At 44.4% G+C, this 21,529-nt stretch overlaps 1 protein-coding gene across 2 annotated transcripts in view; it reads left to right on the forward strand.

The window, feature by feature from the left end:
- Positions 1-370: 370 nt before the first annotated feature.
- Positions 371-21,529, forward strand: part of ADAMTS16 (ADAM metallopeptidase with thrombospondin type 1 motif 16) — an 86,256-nt gene continuing 65,097 nt past the window's right edge. Inside the window, exons 1-6 of one of the 2 annotated variants that reach the window (XM_081014653.1) lie at positions 371-609; positions 900-996; positions 5,787-6,112; positions 12,958-13,234; positions 14,995-15,194; positions 19,055-19,138. In XM_081014653.1, coding sequence (XP_080870779.1) covers positions 550-609; positions 900-996; positions 5,787-6,112; positions 12,958-13,234; positions 14,995-15,194; positions 19,055-19,138 — 1,044 coding nt within the window. In that variant the 5' untranslated portion in view covers positions 371-549. Of the gene's footprint in view, positions 610-899; positions 997-5,786; positions 6,113-12,957; positions 13,239-14,994; positions 15,195-19,054; positions 19,139-21,529 lie in introns of those variants that run through there. The other variant, XM_081014654.1, reaches the window with a different exon arrangement.

Raw genomic sequence — 21,529 nt, forward strand, 5'->3', positions numbered from 1 at the left:
ACAAAGGCAGAGTCGGCGAGCTTGCGCGCAAAGTCCCACGCCCCTCCCCTCTCTCCTTTGCCGAGGGGCGTCCTTCGCCTCTATGTGGGAGGAGTAGGGGGGCGGCAGAGGCAGCAGGTGCTGGGCGGGACAGGGAGAGCTGCCCCTTCGGCAGAAGCCGGCCGGCTGCCCCCTCCCCGCCCTGCCCAACGGAGGCTGCCGCCGCCGGAGCGCAGCTGGGGCGCATGGCCATGGAGAGCCGCACCTGGCGCGCCGCGCAGCCCCGACCTGCCGCCTCCTGCCTCGCCAGCGCAGCCCGCCGCCCCCGCCGCCCCTCTCGACGAGGCACCTTTTAGCCGCTGGGCGTCCCTCTCCCGCAGCAGCCAAGTGAAGGAGGGCTCCGCTCATTCCTGCCATGCCTGCGCTTTAGGCTGCCGCTCCGGGGCATGCGGCTCTCGGCCACCCTGGCAGCGCGCTCCGCTTCCCTCTCCAAAACAGGAGCCAGGCGCCCGGCGTCCGGGCTGCTCCGTCGCTAGGGGTGGTTTGCGGAGCTCCGCTTGGCGGGAGAGGATGCCGTCCGGCAGCCTGGCGGGGCTGTGGCTTTGGCTGCTCTTCCAAGCGCAGCTCCAGGTAGGTTCTCCCAGAACAGCTGTGCGAAAGCCTCCTCTCGCTTTCTCTCTTGCAAACTGCAGTAAAGCCAGTATTCGGTGATCTCCGCAGCAGGACTATCCCAAATAATGCTGGTTGCATTAAGAAGGACTTTGCAATACAGAGAATCCATAAATCAATTCTGCTCTTTCTAACCTTTCCCCATTTGCCTATATTTCTTAAATCTTTGTATATATCCATCCAGAAGGGTGGGGTATAAATAATAGCATTATTGTTACTGTTATTATTATTGCCACCCCTCCCTTTTCCAGGGTGCACCTGTGACATGCGCGGGTCAAGCAGCCGCTGGGAGCCCAGATCTCCTTTCTTCTTTGCACTCTGAGTTGTTGGAGTTCACAGACAACAGTGGTAAGTGAGCAGAGTAGATCCTATATTGTATTAACCCTTGTGATTGGTTATATTAGCCTGTAAGGGAGTTGGCTGGTGTCCAATGGAAATGATCTCTTTGGCTTCCTTTATAATTCTCTGCGTAGGCTCAGGAGCTCTTCTGACATGGGGCTTGTAAAGCCCGATGCCTGTTTACTCAGAAGTCAATGAGTTTCCATGTATTCAGGGAGACTTGCTTCTGAATAAGGGTGCATAGAATTGCAGTCACATGGTGAAATCCTGTGCATGCCTCCCGTGAAGTAAGCTCCATTGAGTTCAATGGGACCTTTGTCTAGGTAGGTGTGCATAGGGTTTTATTTGGAGTGGTTGAGTGAGGTTCTGCCCATATTAATAGGATTGATAACTCATGCACCTGGGACCACAAAGTGTTTTGAAATAGGTGTTGCTAATGTTTAGATTCTGTGGCTGTTCTAGGCTACATGTCCAATGCAGGTCTACTGAGAAATAAGCCCCACTGAGCCCAATCGGGCTTTCTCCCAATTACATCTTAATTCCAAAAACATACGCTTACGACTGGGCTGTAAACAAAACCTGCTGCTTTCTATAAACGAATAGTGAAAACTCTTTGATTAATATGTTGATATCTGGAATAGCAGAGATTGTGAAATATGGGCTATACGTGATGCATTGCCTTTGATTGGCCTTAATGGATTTCCACAGGCACATTAATGTATATGCTATTTTAGCGTGGCTTTCTTAAATTAAACGGATATATTTGTAACTGGCTTTCTTCCCGTCTGGAGTGGCTGCTGCCCTGCAACATAAGACCTAAGAATAATAACTTAATGGGTGAGGAAATCACATCCACACACATTCAAGCTAATGAGTAACTGTTGCCCTCAGTGAAGTCTTACTACATGGTGATAGGAGCCGAGAAGGAAAGGTCTGCCCAATTGCTGAGTTGCTCCACTCAGAATTGAGCCTCATTAACAATCCAAATATTGTGGGGTGCAGACTGTGCACCCTTTCCCCACGATTGTGACCAGAGGAAGTTCAGCCCTTTTTTTTCATAGGCTTACAAAACTTCCAGATGCAAAATACCCTACTGGAACTACCCTGTTCTGTAATAGTGTCAGAAAGCAACATGATGAATAAAGCATAATTGTTTTTAACTACTCACCTGGTTGCCATAGGTGATTAGGAAGGTCACCCAGGTGAGTGAGCAGGCTATCTGAAGATGGGTAGAGTGAATCATAGAATCATAGAGTTGGAAGAGACCACAAGGGCCATCGAGTCCAACTCCCTGCCAAGCAGGAAACACCATCAGAGCATTCCTGACATATGGTTGTCAAGCCTCTGCTTAAAGACCTCCAAAGAAGGAGACTCCACCACACTCCTTGGCAGCAAATTCCACTGTCGAACAGCTCTTACTGTCAGGAAGTTCTTCCTAATGTTTAGGTGGAATCTTCTTTCTTGTAGTTTGGATCCATTGCTCCGTCTCCGCTTCTCTGGAGCAGCAGAAAACAACCTTTCTCCCTCCTCTATATGACATCCTTTTATATATTTGAACATGGCTATCATATCACCCCTTAACCTCCTCTTCTCCAGGCTAAACATGCCCAGCTCCCTTAGCCGTTCTTCATAAGGCATCGTTTCCAGGCCTTTGACCATTTGCCCTTCCTCTGACAAGTCACCTATGTTTCTGGACAGGGGGTGGAGGCACACGTCATAGAAACCCAGCAAGGTCACAACAGAGATGTGCAGTGCTTGACCCCCCCCCCCCCTTCAGCATCTCAGTTTGTTAACTATGCTGGGAGGCTTCCTCCCCCGCCCCCCCCACCCCCATGCAGGTTCCCAGGGAAGGCACAGATTGCCTCTACCATTCTCTGGCAGCCTCGTGGATTTCCATACTGGATGATGCTCACGAAGCAAAGGTTGTTCCCTCCCATCCAGCAGAGACACCAAAAAGGACCAGCAGCAGATGGAAAGAGCTGCCAGACTGGTGTCTTTCTGTTGCTGGACTTAGAGCAAATGGGCCTCATGCCTGCCTAACATGGAATCATAGAATTGAAAGGGACCCTGAGGGTCATCTAGTCCAACCCCCTGCAATGCATGAATCTTTTTGCCCAACGTGGGGCTTGAACCCATTGCCCTGAGATTTAGAGTCATATGCTCTACCAACTGAGCTATCTGGATCAGGGTGTTAATCGGGTACTTGGGCTTATTCACACGCACCATGCTTCTGTTGATATTCATACAATGACAGTACAGCCCTTTGTCTATGTAAGTCCTACTGAATTGAATGGGACTTATCCCCAGGTAACCATGCATAAATATACAGTGGACGCTCGGGCTGCGAACATGATCCTTGCAGGATGTACGTTCACAACCCGCAGCATTTGCAACCCACAGCGGCACATCTGTGCATCTGCGATTTGGCGCTTCTGAACATGCACAAAGCGCGATTTAGCGCTTTTGCGCATGTGCAACCGCCGAAACCCGGAAGTAACCTGTTCCAGTACTTCTGGGTTTCGGCAGGTCCATAACCCGAAAAAACACAACCTGAAGCAACTGTAACCTGAGGTGTGACTGTAATTGGTTGGCAGCAAAGGGGCTCCATCACCAGCCTACTAAGCTTCTAGGCTGGATGCATGAGGAGCAAACCCTCCAGCCCACTGCCACCACCAAACACTCCGAGCAAGCAAGTCTTTTTTGAAAAATGTTGCAGGGCTGTGACTTTTGAGAGCCAATTTACAAGTCTGTATTAAAAGAAGTTGTGCTCGTGGAGATAAGAAGGAAGACACCAGGGGGTGCTGAATAGTGAACATTAATAGCCTGAAACATTCAGTGAAGGTCTCCCTGGAATTCAAGTGGAACTTTCTCGTTAAGTTTATCAGGACTTTTATTTGAGATGCTCTCAAGATAGCATTTAAACAGCTTTGGGGAAACTGCTATCCTTTGTAGGTTGGAACTAGATGGATTAAACACATGGCTTCTGGCAAAGATGGAGCCATTGTGTACATAATTCTCTCCTTCCCCTCTGTTGCATCTAGTAAGGATTATCTGGGCCGCAAACACAACAAGATTCCTCACAACCTCACTGCTATTAGAATAAGTTATGTTTCTCATCATCTACCCTTGAAATGCAGAGTAAATGCTAGGTCTGTAATCGCTAGGAAAATGAATCTGCTTTAAAAAAATTGTGATAATGGATTAATGGATTCTTTTATGCAGGAATGCAAAAAGGCTATGTCCACAAAACTCCCATTTACTGCAGGGGTGGGACACTGGATCCAGCCCACAACCCCCTGGGCCAGTTTTGATAGGTCCACCCGTCAATCACTTGATGTCACAGTGAAATCAAACCACTGCCGGCAAAAGATGAGCAGCTGATTGTAAAGCACTCTGCATTCCCAATGAGCAGCTCTCTAGTGGAACCTAACCCAGCAGCACTGTCAGGGCAGTCAGCAAGCCTCCTTGTTAAGAAACTGCCCTCCTATTGTTCCTTTGGAGCAACATCCTTACCTGCCCCTAGCATAATAAAAAAATCCTTCCAGTAGCACCTTTAAGACCAACTAAGTTAGTTCTTGGTATGAGCTTTCGTGTGCAAGCACACTTCTTCAGATACACTGAAACAGAAGTTGCCAGATCCTTCTATATAGTGAGAAGGTGGGGAGGGGTATTACTCAGAAGGGTGGTGGGAATGGGAGATAGCTGAGATGAGCCTGCTGACGACTCTTAACGACTGTAATAGGTCTTACAGGAAAAGGCAAGGGGTGAGAAGGTGAGAAATGGCTTAGTCATGTATAATGGGATAAGAATCCAATGTCTTTTATTAATAAATGGACATAAGTCTGACATCAAGAATCACAAAACAGAGAAACCAGTAGGAGAACACTTCAATCTCCCAGGACTTAGGGCTTGCCGATCGGAAGGTCGGCGGTTCAAATCCCTGCGACGGGGTGAGCTCCCGTTGTTCGGTCCCTGCTCCTGCCAACCTAGCAGTTCGAAAGCATGAAGTCAAGTAGTTAAATAGGTACCACTCTGGCAGGAAGGTAAATGGCGTTTTCGTGCGCTGCTCTGGTTCGCCAGAAGCGGCTTAGTCATGCTGGCCACATGACCCGGAAGCTGTACGCCGGCTCCCTCGGCCAATAAAGCGAGATGAGCGCCGCAACTCCAGAGTCGTCCGCGACTGGACCTAATGGTCAGGGGTCTCTTTACCTTTACGAACTCTCAGCACCCACCACAAACTACGGTTAGGATTCTCTGAGGCGAGACTTGACTGTTGGTATGTTGCTGATTTAAATGTAGAGTGCAGAAGGGGCCAGAGAGACCTCAAATCATGGGATCAATGGGTTTCATTATATCCATCATGAGTCCAAATTTGGCCCTTAAGGCCACCCCCCTCCCAAACCATGACCAGCTGCCTCCACACCTGACATCACACGTGTCACATGCTAGGGGCAGTTACAGATAGGTAGCCGTGTTGGTCTGCCATAGTCAAAATAAAAAAATCCTTCCAGTAGCACCTTTAAGACCAACTAAGTTAGTTCTTGGTATGAGCTTTCATGTGCAGTGATTAGGCCACAGCGCCACCCGCGTCCCTTCTGAGAGTTCTTAGGAGACCCCTATTTCCTTTCATAGGGCTACCCAGAGCAATTTAACAATCAAGCCCTCCTCCCAGGGGACATTTTCAGTAGCCAGGTTGCAACAGGAAATCTGTGCGTACAAATGCATGCAAACACTTGCATTTGCATCTGCCGCCATCCATGCTGCTGAAAGTTCTGACTCTATGCCTTGACTGCTTACAGAATATGTTATTGTGACAGCATATGAAGTAGACCAAAAGGGGGCTTATGTAAGTCATGGAGTTGCACACCATGAAAGGAGGAAGAGAGAAGCATCTGAGCGAGAAACTGACTCGCTGCACCTCCATTTCCATGGATTTGGCCATGACTTCCAGCTTGACCTGAAGACTTCAGATTTTCTCGTGGCACCTGGATTTACAATACAGACCCTGGGCAAGGGGAGAACCAAGTCAATACACACATACCCAGCAGAAGACTTTTGCTTTTATCAAGGTGTCTTGCGATTGCACAAAAACTCATCTGTAGCACTTTCAACATGCGGAGGCTTGGTAAGTAAACATGGAACAACAAGTTGAGGGGGGAAATTAAATGCAAAATGTTGTAGCTATTGTTACAATGAAATTCAGGATGGATGTGCAGGTAAAACATCTGTGGAAGCTTCAAAAGGGGGAGACTTTGTGTTGTTTTTTAAAATACGTTTTTATGTATGAAATGTTTCACAAGAAGACTGTACATACATTTTACTGCCACATGTACTGCATAGGTATGTGAGAAATATATATACATAAAACAAGCATATCAGCATATATATATATATAGTGCATAATTTTGCGGAAGCTATAATTCCACCCACCCACCTCTGTTCATGGGGAGCGTTTATTGTAAGAATGTCAGAGCGCAGCTCCCAGTGGACAATATGTAGTGCCTCATCACAAACCTGGATTTGCATAATGCCAGGGTCATGAAGGGGAGCAAAAGTGAAGGCAGGTTTTAAAATGGCAGTGGCCACAGAACTGGAGCAAGAAGGGAGAACCACTGAGAGGGTGAAAATTGGGATTTTAAACAGTAGATTTTGAGTAGAGCGATCAGGGGGTGACACTGAGGCGGGGATGTGGCAATTTAAAACAAGGTCTGAGAACAGTGAAAAGGGAATTTGGAAAACTTGTTAATTTCTGTGTTGCACCTACCTCTGCCATTTCTTTTCGTTAAAACAGGTGCTTAAGAGAACACAGCTCCCCAGTAGCCTTCCATACCTGCTTCACTCAAACCTCTGCTGTTGTTTAAAACTGCCATTTTCCTCTCAGTTTCTTTCCATCCCTGCTTCACTCATTCTGCCATTGTGAGCTGTATTCAGCCTGGTGTGTCACAAGTTGTGCAAACGTGGTACAGTGGTGCCTCGCAAGACGAAATTAATTCGTTCTGCGAGTTTTTTTGTCTTGCGAATTTTTCGTCTTGCGAAGCACGGTCTCCCAAAGTCTTCAAAATCACCAAAGTCTTCAAAAACCTCAAAAAAGGCTACCACACCGCATGCTATGAGTTGCTCCTCGAAGTCACCCTGGGTATTAACGGTTTTAAGAAAAAGGAAACAAACTTGCAAGACGTTTTCGTTTTTCGTCTTGCGAAGCAAGCCCATAGGGAAATTCGTCTTGCGAAGCAACTCAAAAAACGAAAAAATCTTTCGTCTTGCGAGTTTTTCGTCTTGCGAGGCATTCGTCTTGCGAGGTACCACTGTATACATGTACATTGAAACAGCTAATCCAGGAAGCCATTATTGGTTGTGGCTCCCTTTGTCATCAGGCAGTTTTAAACACAAGCTTGCTGCTCCATCATGTTGGAAGTGCCCCTTAGAGTAGAATATTGGCTAAGGGTGGAACAACCCCCTCCTCCCATACACTATTCTGGGGGTTCTCCAAATGTAGGGGGCACATGGGGGAAAGCTCCATTACTCAAGCAAAAGTCCTTGCATATGCCTTGTTGGGTGAATCCCACCCGATGTGGGATGGAGATCTGTACATAAACACTGAAAGTTCAGTGAAGCTGGCATTCATTTTCTGCAGAGATGATTTCACTGAATATATTTTGCTGCTGAATAATTTGATGTTCATCAAGAGTGCCAGGGATGATGTTATCTTCTCTTGTTTGACCTAAAGGCGCATCTCCACCCAAAGGCGGTTTCTGTAACTTCATAAATCTGATTTTCCACTCAGAGATGTTCAGGTTTTAGCTAAAGACTTACTGAAGTGCTCTATCACATGTTCACATGAATACACATGTGGAGAATTGCTGTTGGTCAGAATTCTAAGTCAGGTGGACTGTTTACCTGACTCTGTATAAAGCAGTTCCTTATGGTTCGTTCACACATGCAGATCATCAAAACGTGTGACAGTGTCATGTGGGAATCAGCCCTTGGTCCTATCTTAAAGGAGATAATTCATTTTGCAAAGCTTACATTAAAGCATGCCGACATCATGTTGGGATGTGCTGTCGTGGAGGTATCCATCAAATAATTTGGTTGGGTCGACTAAAGTATCTCCATATACTCATGGACAAAGTTTGTTTGTCAGCCACTGCTTTCCAGTCACTGGGAACTACAAAACAGTCAGCTGAAAGCTACTCTTGCTTGAGTTGAGTGCATAAGACTGAATTATTAAGAGGGATTTAGGGATGCACAAGCCTCCCTTCGTTTACTTTGAAGGAGCTTCCTCAAAGGGATCCTTGGTGAACCTCTAACCGAGCAAATGCAAAACCCTTCCAGGTGACACTTGGCCTGCCCCTGTGCTTGACAAGTTAAAACCCAGGCTGAATTCGTTCCTGTTTGTCCAGGCACTTGGATCATGAACTGCATTGCATTCAGAGTGTGGCCCAGTAGATATGTCTTGCTGCTGTTTTACTATATTTTTATGTTTGGTTTAGTGACCTTGTGCTGTTAACTGGCCTATGCTCAGGAATGGAGGAAGGAGAGGATATAAAAAATAAACTAATTAACTAGCTAAATAAATAAATAAATATCAGCCATGGTCACTGGAACTCTTGCTTGTTGTCTCTGCCACCTTCCCCCACCCCCCAGCCAAGCTATCCTCCCAACTTACCCAGAGTAGGAGAAGGGGGTCCCATTGATGACAGAGGTTGTCTCAGCTCCCCTGCAGATCTTCCTTTCCCACCAAAGAGTGCACTCAGGCTACACATCACAGCATCCCTGGTGGGAAGATGATGCTATTCCTGTCTATTTCCACCAGCCCAGTCCTCCATCTGCGGTAACTGATATGAACAGCATCACTTTCCCTTAGGGATGATGTGACATGTATTCCCCATGCTCTCCTCAGGGGGAAAATAAAGCTCTGCCCAAGAGCTGGATCCAATTCTAATTTCTGCTGCACTCACAGCCACTCCTGTCTCCTTCCTCCCTGAGGTAAGTTGAGAGCATCCTTGGATGGCAGAAGATGGGGAAGTAGTGGCTGCAGAAAGAGTGGAGGCCACTGGTTTTGTGGGTCAAGCAATCCTTGGGAAGGATACTGCTTGACCTCTGCCATCTTACGGGTAGACCTCTGGACACCCCTTAAGATTCAGCTGCTGTAACAGCAGAGTCAAGATCCTGGTGGATGCAAGCAATTTTTTCCCCTCAAAATGCTTTGTGAACAAGCCACAGTGACCTGCTGTCGGTTCTGGGCCAGACTGTAAATGACTCTGCACAATGAGGATGCAATGGAGGCAGCAAAGTTTGTCTTATTTCCTGCCACTAGGTTGATGAGCTTCTCCTAGTCTGAATAAAAGGCTTTTTGGCAGTAGCTAACTTTTGATGACGTGGGTGGTGCTGTGGGTTAAACAACAGAGCCTAGGGCTTGCCGATCAGAAGGTTGGTGGTTCGAATCCCCGCGACGGGGTGAGCTCCCTTGCTTGGTTCCTGCTCCTACCAACCTAGCAGTTCAAAAGCATGTCAAAGTGCAAGTAGATAAATAGGTACCACTCTGGCGGGAAGGTAAACAGCATTTCCGTGCACTGCTCTGGTTTGCCTGAAGTGGCTTAATCATGCTGGCCACATGACCCAGAAGCTGTCTGCGGACAAACGCCAGCTCCCTCGGCTAATAAAGCAAGATGAGCGCCGCAACCCCAGAGTCGTCCACGACTGGACCTAATGGTTAGGGTCCCTTTACCTTAACCTTTGATGGCACAGCCATATGTGTAAGTCATCGCTTGATCCTTGAGTCAACACATTTTGCACACCACCTAAATATATAGGTAGCTGTGTACGAGCATAAGAGAAATAAATGAACAGCAGCACTAGTGTAACAGCTTCCAAAAATTACCAAGTATTAAGCAAGCTTGCAAATTGCACAGAGAAAAGGAAAAAATGTTGCATTGAGAAGTTGGGAAATTAATTGTTAGCAATGAAGGCTGCTCTCTTTTTGAAATTATTTGGATCTTCTCTAGCACTGAGCAAAACACACACTTCCTTGATGTATTCAGCACTTAGCATTTGGACCTCTAAGAAGCAGTAATTATATACAGTTGTGTTGTTTATTATGCTCATGAAGCACTATATTGGCCAGGTAGCTATGGCATCCACCTTTATGCCCAACTCCCCAAACTATAACCTATCTTTTTTTAACTTGCATATCTGGGTTAATTGGCTTCCAGCAGTCATTCGTGATTTTCTCTCATCTTGCTGGGATTAAGGATGAGCTGAACCCTTTGGTTCCACTCTGAAAAGCTTTGACAAAATCAGTAGTAAATTCGTTCCAATTGACTCAAACTTAACTTTTGCCCCACTCTTTCTGGGCACAGGTCTGTGCTGGTTTTTTTCACCCCAGAACTTTCCCCACAAAGAGCATTGGCAGGATTATTGTAATAACGTGCAGTTTTATAAGAGTATATATTTAAAGTAGAAGAGCAAATTAAGTTAATTTAGATATGCAGAAAATATTTTAAAAAGTAAATTTAAGGTACCACAGAAAGAGGGGCAAGGAAGTCAAGTTTTGAAATGTTAAAATGATTGTAAAGTTATTGAAATGTATAAAACTGAAAATCATAAATAAAAATATATATATATAAGAACTTTCCCCACAAAAACCTGCTTTTTAAAGCTGAAGCACAACAAACAGCAAGTTGTGTTTTCTGCAAATTGCCATTTGCTCCAATTGAGCAGTAAAGAGCAGGTTTTGGCAGGGAAGGCTTGGGGGGAGAGAGCAAGAGAGAGCACTCATACACAAAGCTTTAAAGCATTAACTGTGCCTGGAAAGTGTGGATAAGCCCTTGTCTGCAGCTACTCATCTGCTGTGTCATTTCCAGAACCAATGGGAATATAGGAAGCCCTGTGCCCTTTCTCAAAATTGTTCCGGATGAAATATGGGTTTAAGGCCCAAACACCAGTTGGGTGTTCCTGATTTAGTTCTCTCCCCCTCCCCCCGCCCAGATATGAAACTTTCTACTTTTACCCTGATTTACTCCATGCTACCATGCTCTGGGAAGTTTTTTTAAAAAAACGCTAGTAAGTACAGCACTCTGCAATCCTTTGTGCGGTGTTTTGTAAGTTGATATGACAACACAATAACACATAGGAGGTGTTCCTTCAGAGGTAGCCTTTGGAGACCCAGAGATCTACTACATGCTTGACCCAGAGGGCAAATGAGCCCTTGGCCTTCTAGTAGGAAATATAAAATCATAGTGGTGGGAAAGACTATTAGCTCACCCAGCCTCTGGCTTTGCCAAATTAAAATTGTTTCCTTTGGTAGGGTTTCTAGTGCTGTGACGAATTCCATTTTAGAATCTCTGTATGAATTGGTTGCTACAATTTCCCTGGTAAAGGTAAAGGGACCCCCTGACCATTAAGTCCAGTCGCGGACGACTCTGGGGTTGCGGTGCTCATCTCACTTTACTGGCCGAGGGAGCCGGCGTTTGTCCGCAAACAGCTTCCGGGTCATGTGGCCAGCATGACTAAGCTGCTTCTGGCGAACCAGAGCAGCGCACGGAAACGCCGTTTACCTTCCTGCTGGAGCAGTACTTATTTATCTACTTGCACTTTGACGTGCTTTCGAACTGCTAGGTTGGCAGAAGCTGGGACCGAACAATGGGAGCTCACCCTGTTGCGGGGATTCGAACCACCAACCTTCTGATCGGCAAGCCCAAGATGTTCAGTGGTTTAGACCGCAGCGCCACCCACATCCCTGGTGCTTAATATTAAATGCAAAGACACCAGGTTGCTCCCAATATGCATGTGACGTTACTCATGTCACACATTGTGTGTGTGACATTTGGAGGAGACGGAGCATTCTAGAGGAGCTGCCCACTGAAGCTGGGACACGTGATGCGTAATGCATGTGACTTCATGAACATGTGACTCGTGTCAGGCCCCTTCAACATTGAGAGGACCTGGCCCCCTTCCGACAAATATTAAGGGGGCCAAAGACACCTTGGCCCTCTAGAGCTGGCACACCTGATTAAATGGATTGGTGCATCATACTGTTAGGAAGTGTTTTTGACATTCTTTTTTAATAATAATAATAATAATAATAATAATAATAATAATAATAATAGAGTAAATCTCTCTTGCAGGGACGCGGGTGGCGCTGTGGGTAAAACCTCAGCGCCTAGGACTTGCCGATCACATGGTCGGCGGTTCGAATCCCTGCGGCGGGGTGCGCTCCCGTCGTTCGGTCCCAGCGCCTGCCAACCTAGCAGTTCAAAAGCACCCCCGGGTGCAAGTAGATAAATAGGGACCGCTTACCAGCGGAAAGGTAAACGGCGTTCCGTGTGCTGCGCTGGCTCGCCAGATGCAGCTTGTCACGCTGGTCACGTGACCTGGAAGTGTCCGCGGACAGCGCTGGCTCTCGGCCTATAGAGTGAGATGAGCGCACAACCCTAGAGTCTGGCAAGACTGGCCCGTACGGGCAGGGGTACCTTTACCTTTTTTAAATCTCTCTTAGGACAGAACTATACATGGAGCAACAACAGCCTTGCATCCAGTCTTGGCTTCTCCCAAGAATGTAATCTACAGGTATCCCCCCCATTTACGTGGGGGTTACACTGGGTTTACACACAAAAAAAACTCCAGCATTGCCAAGCACAGTTCGCATCGGTGTATATGTAATGTTAAGATTTAATTAAATTATTATTAAAATTCCAAAGGAAATTTGGGAGAGAGGCGAGAGGATGGATTTGATCCGGAGAAAGGAATGTGCATCTCCCTAGAATGATTTTTTAGTTTTCAGATTCTGATTTGTAGGGAGCCAGTGTTACGTTTACAAAGGACCTCTGTTGTCTAAAAAACCTGCTGTACAAATTAAGGTTTGTTTAGGAGCTTAGTGTGGGAAAGGAAAATATCTAAAAGGAAGGAGTATCTTCTGAAGGACAATCTGAAGCCACTGTTCTCTTTTTTAATTGTGTTTTGTCTTTCTAGTCTGGCTTGATAAGGACGCAGGAAGCTGATTACTTGCTGAAACCACTACCTCCAAATATTGCACTTAAACACAACTTCTCTGCTCCTCACGGTCACCGCCCTCATGTACTGTATAAGAGATCTACTGAGCCTCAGCTGGCATTTGATAATGAGGTAACTGTGAATGATGAGAGGCAAAGGGAAGTGGATACTCACAATCATGTTTTTCAAGAGACCCACCATCATCGCAATTCTGAGCGGCGGCAAAAACGGCACTTTTGTGGGAGGCGCAAGAAATGTATGTAAGGACACAGTTTCCCCCACCTGAGTTAATTCCACTGTCTGTATAGCTGTTGCTAAGATTGTTCATTTGCAGTTCAGTTGTTCCTTTCCAGTAAACAAATAGCTTCGCAAGTAAGAGGTAGGAAGTGAGGTTATGTGAACACTTTGGACCCAAGCATTGGATGTTGGTGTTGCCTGTCTGCCTCAACCAACTTTGACATCAACTGTGAAAACAGTCTTCTCTAATCACTCCTGTAGTCCCAGCCTGTTGCCATCTTCTGGTTTCACTTCTGACTTTTTTTGTTCCTAAAGTCAGCACACAAAATACTGGTACTGAACTTTACCACGGTGTTTGTTCCCTAACTGTATGAGTGGTGATTTGGAGGAACATATCACTGTGTTCTTTGTTCTGTCCTTCAACTTTTAGTAAGGTCTTTCAAAACGGTTACATTTAGTTAGGTGCAAATCAAAATATTTGCCAGTATCTTCCTAAACTTCTTTGGCACAATTCAGCCAAAGTAAAATAGGCCTTAAGTCTCATTGTTTTTGATTCTTTAAGGTAAGCTGCTTAGAGATTTGTATTATATTAAACAGTATATTTTTTGATAAATAAATTTTATCAAAAGAGAGATGTAGGTGTCTACTTAATGGACCAGTTTGAAATCAATAGGACTTAAAAAGTAAATGTTTTTGTACAATTTTGCAAAGTTAGCGACCATGTAGTAGTGCACAGCAGCCTCTGGCAACATTGCCTAAGCTAACAGGTTTGGTGCTAACATTTACTGGAGTCGGGTGAGGAGAACCTCTTGCCCTCTAACTGTTGCTGAACTAGAAGCATGGCCAATGGTCAGAGATGATGGAAGTTCAACAACACCTGGAGGGCCAAAAGTTCCCTGCACCTGAGTGGAGCAGTGTGGTTCCTGTCTCCATCCTCTACTTCTCCAGTGACACCTGTATATGGGAAATCAAACAGGAATGATTAATAATGTTCTGTACAGTGTGCAGGAAACACTAGATGGGAAAGAAAGGGATGGAGCAGAATGTTAAGAACCTTAGTGGTGTTAAGTTGCTTAAAAATATCAGTAAACACTGCCCTCTGAAAAAGTGTTAAATTCGTGCCACACATATTTGACCCTTCCCAGGGCTGTGGGTCTCTGAGATCTCAGCACAAGGCTTTCATTGCTACAGGAGATCCATTAACTGGTAGGTAGCTATGGTGTGGCCATCAGGATGATGCTGGACTTCCTTTGGTCCCCGCCAGCATGGCCAATAGTTTTGGGATATTGTAGCCCATCTAAAGTACCAGAGCTTAGCTACCCCTGCTTGAACTGGGGACACCAAGGTGTTCTCCTGCCTTATAAATGGATGCCATGCTCTGCTATAATTCTTTCCCACTACAGTCATACCTCGGGTTGAAGTTGCTTCAGGTTAAGCACTTTCGGGTTGCACTCTGTGGCGACCCGGAAGTAACGGAATGCATTACTTCCAGGTTTTGCCGCTCGTGCATGCGCAGACAGTCAAAATGACGTCACGCGCATGCGCGGAAGCAGCGAATCGCGACCTATGCACGTGCAGACATGAGTTGCGTTCACTTCAGGATGTGAACAGGGCTCCGGAACAGATCCCATTCGTATCCAGAGGTACCACTGTACATGGAAGTTACTTTTGGGGAGCCTAGTATAATCCTGTTCACGTGTTTAGCTCTTTGATTTGACGTTACACTGTGAAAAACACAGCTTTAGTTTACTTGGACATCTCCTGTCTTGCTTCTTGCAGATATGCCCCAGCCTCCAGATGGAGACACTTACATCCTTCCAGATGAATATAGATATCTACTGCGAAGCAAACGATCTCTTATGAAGGCTCACAAGAGCAAAGAGCTGAATGTTGAGACCTTGGTGGTGGTTGACAAAAAGATGATGCAAAACCATGGCCATGACAATATTACTACGTACGTCCTGACTATACTCAATATGGTATGATAGTCCTTTTTCTTGAGACACGTTGGGTGATGAATTCAGATTCAAAATTAATATTGTCACTTTATAAGCATGTCCAGCCACTAGTTTGTACTCTCTTCACCCCTCCAGATACTTTCTGGAGTGAGACTGAGAGTATTCCCACCCCTCTCCCTGGCCCTTGCAGCTGCTTCAAACACAGGTTGTGGGGAAACGACCTCACTGTGTTTCAATCCGCTAAAGTGTATATAGCCTTAATGCTTTGTGGCATGTCTGATTTAGTTAATCTTTAGTTTTCCTGAGAGTGGAGCGATGAGATCTGTGCAACATGGAAGTAAAAGTTAATGAACCACAAATGTCGCCCTTGTTGCACATTGTTTTGTGCCCTGCAACCCTGAAATCACATACCAATTTTGCAGGAGGAAGGTTACTTTGATGCATGCTGTATGGGTTTCTTTCTCCTTTGAAGTATGGGTATGATCTGGCAAAAATTGAGCACGTTTAAGACTCATTGATTGCAGCGAAAGTGTTTTTTTTTTTCAAAATGATATTTATTAAAGTTTCAAAAAATACAAAAACAGAAAATAAAAATAGAAGAAAATACAAAATACAGAAAAAAGAATAAAGTTTTTAAGATCTAGCAAAAAAAATAAATAAATAAAAGGAAACATACAAAATAAAAAAAATTGAAAACACATCGTTAGTTTTCCATAACATATCCTCCTTTCACTTATTTCCCCAGACCTCCTCGTACCTCCCTTTTTTGTATTCCAGTTCAGTTTGTTAGTTCAGCCAGTCCTTACCATTAAGCTTTTACCCATTTATAGAACCTTTTTTTCGTATCTCTTAAAGCATTACAGCTGGAAACCACTTAGTTTCTATCCAACATCCTTCTAAAATTCCTTAATTTTACAATATTTCTGTAAATAGTCTTTAAATTTCTTCCAGTCTTCTTTCAACGACTCTTCTCCCTGGTCTCGGATTCTGCCAGTCATTTCCGCCAATTCCATGTAGTCAATCACCTTCATCTGCCATTCTTCCAGAGTGGGTAGATCTTGTGTCTTCCAATACTTTGCAATGAGTATTCTTGCTGCTGTTGTGGCATACATAAAAAAATTTCTATCCTTCTTTGGCACCAATTGGCCGACGATGCCCAGAAGAAAGGCCTCTGGTTTCTTCAGAAAGGTATATTTAAATACCTTTTTTATTTCATTATAAATCATCTCCCAGAAAGCCTTAATCCTTGGGCACGTCCACCAAAGGTGAAAGAATGTGCCTTTAGTTTCTTTACATTTCCAACATTTATTATCGGGCAAATGATAGATTTTTGCAAGCTTGACTGGGGTCATGTACCACCTGTATATCATTTTCATAATATTCTCTCTTAAAGCATTACATGCCGTAAACTTCATACCTGTGGTCCATAACTGTTCCCAGTCAGCAAACATAATATTGTGTCCAACATCTTGTGCCCATTTAATCATAACAGATTTCACCGTTTCATCCTGAGTATTCCATTTCAACAGCAAGTTATACATTCTTGACAAATTTTTAGTTTTGGGTTCTAACAGTTCTGTTTCTAATTTTGATTTTTCCACCTGGAAGCCAATTTTCTTATCCAGATTGTATGCCTCCCTTATCTGGTAATAATGAAGCCAATCTCTCACTTTATTTTTTAATTTCTCGAAACTCTGCAATTTCAATTTGTCTCCTTCTTGTTCCAAAATTTCCCAATATTTCGGCCATTTGGCCTCCATATTGAGCCTTTTCAGAGCTTTCGCTTCCATTGGTGACAACCACCTTGGGGTTTTATTTTCCAATAAATCCTTGTATCTTGTCCAAACATCAAACTGTGCTTTCCTGACAATATGATTTTTAAATGCTTTATGTGCTTTGACCTTATCATACCACAGATATGCATGCCATCCGAATACGTTGTTAAAACCTTCTAAGTCCAAAATGTCTGTATTTTCAAGAAGTAGCCATTCTTTCAGCCAGCAAAAAGCTGCTGATTCATAATAAAGTTTAAAGTCTGGCAGGGCAAATCTACCTCTTTCCTTTGCATCAGTTAATATCTTAAATTTTATTCTAGGCTTCTTGCCCTGCCAGACAAATCTAGAAATATCTCTCTGCCACTTCTTGAAACAGTCCATCTTGTCCACAATTTGCAATGTCTGAAACAAAAACAACATTCTAGGCAATACATTCATTTTTATCGCAGCAATACGGCCCAGCAGTGAAAGCTTCAAATTTGACCAGATTTCTAAATCTTTCTTCACTTCGATCCAACATTTTTCATAATTATCTTTAAATAAGTTCCCGTTTTTGGCTGTCATATTAATCCCCAAGTATTTCACTTTCTTTACCACAGTCAATCCTGTCTCATTCTGAAACCTATCTCTTTCAATCAGTGTTAAATTTTTCTCTAAGATTGCAGCGAAAGTGTTGAGCATGTCTTTTGGGGCCAGGACAATTATAGAAGCAAGCTTAAGCAGCTACATGGGCTGCCAGACTTCTAGGGGTACCACCTCCCTTAGCTGTGTAAAAGTCTTGAAGAAAGAGCCATAGCCTCTAGTTGTTGGAAGAGGCTCATCAGCTAGGCTGACAATCCATGCATCCAGGGAACAAGATCAAGAGCTTTCTGATCACTATCAGGGTGTGGGCATCCAGGATGTAGACATAGTTGTAAAAAGGAGGAAGTAAAGAAGTGGCAGACATTATAAATGAAAACAAGAAAATAATGGCCCCAAGCCACCCTTGACCATTAATGTGCCTTTTTGTTCTGTTGCTCAGAGAGCAATCTTGTTCATAACTCCCCCTTTGAAATCAATAGGGTTTAAGTACCTGACTTTCGTTAAATTTAAGGTTAAGGGACAACCTGCCCGTTAGGTCCAGTCACAGATGACTCTGGGGTTGCGGTGCTCATCTCGCTTTATTGGCCGAGGGAGCCAGCGTACAGCTTCCGGCTCATGTGGCCAGCATGACTAAGCCGCTTCTGGCAAACCAGAGCAGCGCACGGAAACGCCGTTTACCTTCCTGCCGGAGCAGTACCTATTTATCTACTTGCACTTTGACGTGCTTTCAAACTGCTAGGTTGGCAGGAGCAGGGACTGAGCAACGGGAGCTCACCCCGTTGCGGGGATTCGAACTGCCGACCTTCTGATCGGCAAGCCCTAGGCTCTGTGGTTTAACTCGCAGTGCCACCTGCGTCCCTTGGTTAAATTACACTGCATTAAAAAAAAACCAAAAGAATTGCAACAATCTGTTGTTACGTGTAACAACAACAAAAAGAAAGAGTCCTGTGGCACATTAAAGGTAAATGTATTGTGGCATAAACGTTGATAGGCCAGATACATAAGCAAAGTTACAAGAGTAATGAGAATATATATATATATATATATATATATATATATATATATATTCATTGTTTAATGGGCACATTTCCAAGCACTTTTCCATAAGCAGGAGACAGCAACATTGCATTTGTATGAAACCAATAGATTGTATTCTAGCCCTAATTCTGAAATATGAGGGGCCCCTCAGTGTTGACCTCCCACCAGCTCCTGAAGACATACCTGTTTAGGCAAGTTGTTCCCTTGCCTAAGAGGGCTTCTGGTTTTGGTGTTTTAACTGTTTTAAGTGTTAAACCTTTTAAATTTTTGCCTTATTATATATTTTAATTAAGCATGTTTTAATGCCCAATGGATTTGTCATAGTCTATTTTGATCACTTGTTGATTTTATAGTTATAAACTGCTTAGACCCCATTTTGGCATATAAGCGGTATATAAATCAAATAATAAAGATAATTCATTTTTCACGGCAGATGATGGTACTCCATTAGCTTCATCAGCTTTCATTTTTGGTATTTCCTCTTAGGTTTCTGCTTTGTTCAGAGATGGAACCATTGGAGGAAATATCAATATTGCAGTTGTTGGCTTGATACTTTTGGAAGAAGAACAGGTAATCGCGAATATTGCACTGTTTTCTTTGAAGCTGAATAATTAAACATTGTTTTACTATTAGAGACCCCCACTCATTATTGTCAAAGTTTAGTCTGTCAGACTTATGGCAGAAATGGTTTCGCAAGTGTGAAGCAACTAAACTCTGGCTGGTGGAATCCCTGACTCAAGCCACCATGACGCCATCTTCCACCAACCGCCTCCTTTTCAAGCTCAGATTTCCCTGTGTTTTCCCCGTGGTTTTGCCAACTCCATGCTCAGTTCTAATCAGGGGTTGGTTTTTAGTGAGCATTGGTAACTGGCTCAATTCTAAGCAACCCATGCTTAGTGTGGACCGTGGTTAACCACAATGTCACATGAATAATAATAATAATAATAATAATAATAATAATAATAATAATTTATTATTTATACCCCACCCATCTGGCTGAGTTTCCCCAGCCACTCTGGGCGGCTTCCAATCAAGTGTTAAAAACAATACAGCGTTAAATATTAAAAACTTCCATGAACTTCAGATGTCTTTTAAAGATAGGATAGCTGCTTGTTTCCTTCACATCTGAAGGGAGGGTGTTCCACAGGGCTGGCGCCACTACCGAGAAGGCCCTCTGCCTGGTTCCCTGTAACTTGGCTTCTCGCAGCGAGGGAACCGCCAGAAGGCCCTCGGTGCTGGATGTCAGTGTCCGGGCAGAACGATGGGGGTGGAGACGCTCCTTCAGGTATACAGGACCCATACCAATGATTAGAGATGATGGAGAAATGATGTGTGTAAGAATGGAAGTTCAATATGAACTCTTAGCTCACTCCCAGTTCCCAACCATGTGTGCCTAACTCCACTAGACACACTTTGATTTGGAACACACTTCTAAACTGACCACTTAAGGAAGCACTTAAAAACTCCATACTTGGAGATACAGAACCCTGTATCGTTCCTACATTGAGCCCCGCAAAAACAGCTCCTGATCCTCACTATTCCAGCTGTTACAACTGTGTTGACAGGGACATGAAAGCCTACTCTCCCTTCATTTACTTGCTTCTTTCCTTTTTTGTTTTTGAGTTGTCTCCAAACCCCTGTGCAGTAGAACGCTCTACTAGCAATGTAATGCTTCATTTTATGTGCTGAGCGATCAGGACTCCTTAAGTGACAGGTTAATTACATTGAATGTTTAGCTTTTCGTGCTTGGACCACGTCCAACATGAAAAGAGTAAAGAGAGTAATCTTTTGATCTTACACCTGTGATATAATTTTCCTTTACATCTTATGCTTAAAAATTGCTGCTCCTTAATTGTAAATCTGTTGCTTACTGCGCCACTGCTTACAATTCTTTCTTTTGCAGCAAAGGGAGTTAAAGGAACAGTTAGTACTTGTTAATTTTATAAGGGCAGCTTTTAGTTCGTTACAGCATAATTCTAACGTTGCCTACTCAGAGGTAAATTCTGTTAAATTCAAATGGAGTTTACTTCTTGGTCAGTAGAGGTTATGTGAACACTTTGGACCCAATCCTGTCCATTGGGTACTCTTAGTCCAATCAGGCTCTGCTGATTTTCTTTACTTTTATCCTTTGTTCCTATTATTATGTCGGATAACAGATTTTGTAAAAAGGAGGAAGAAATATTGGACAAACATAATAATATCTTCAGATACAATATTGATTTATTTTAAATGATATTTACAACCTGCTTCTGATATTTTGGAACCCGTGTTCCTCTCCCTTGCTGTTTTTTTCTAAAGAGGAACCTAGAGCTAAGATTCATACTATCCTCCAGTGCTTATGTTTAATGACGACGTACAATATATTTCAAATTTGGATACCACAGTTCATATAGCATATACAGTCGTACTTTGGTTTTCGAACAGCTTAGTTCCAGAATGTTTTGGCTCCCAAACGCCACAAACCCAGAAGTGACTGTTCCGATTTGCGAACTATTTTTGGAACCCGGATCCGATGGGGCTTCTGCAGCTTCCGATTGGCTGCAGGAGATTCCTGCAGCCAATCAGAAGCTGCGCTTTGGTTTCAAAACGTTTTGGAAGTCAGGCGGACTTCCGGAACAGATTCCGTTTGACTTCCAAGGTACAACCGAAGAACACTGATCGACAGGTCAGAGCAAATGGCAATTGGGGGAAAACCCAAATTGCGGTTTGCTCTGATTGAGAGATAAGCGTCGTAGTGCCAATGCCCAGGGTGTGCACACATGCCAGGCAGGGTACAGAGGGTGAACGGAGCCTGCCCCACCAGCCCTTGCCACAGGAGCCAAGTGGTGCCGCACTGCGGCGTCTGCCAGCCCACAAAGGAAGAAGCCCAGCTGGCAAATTGGAGGGCGAATCCCCCTGACGCCCGCAGAGAGGAGTGCCAGGCCAGGCCACACTGGGGTCGCCCCTTGCCTGCCTCCCTTC

This window comes from Podarcis pityusensis (assembly GCF_964106645.2).
Source record: "Podarcis pityusensis genome assembly, chromosome: 7".
In the NCBI taxonomy this organism is placed as follows: Eukaryota; Metazoa; Chordata; class Lepidosauria; order Squamata; family Lacertidae; genus Podarcis; species Podarcis pityusensis.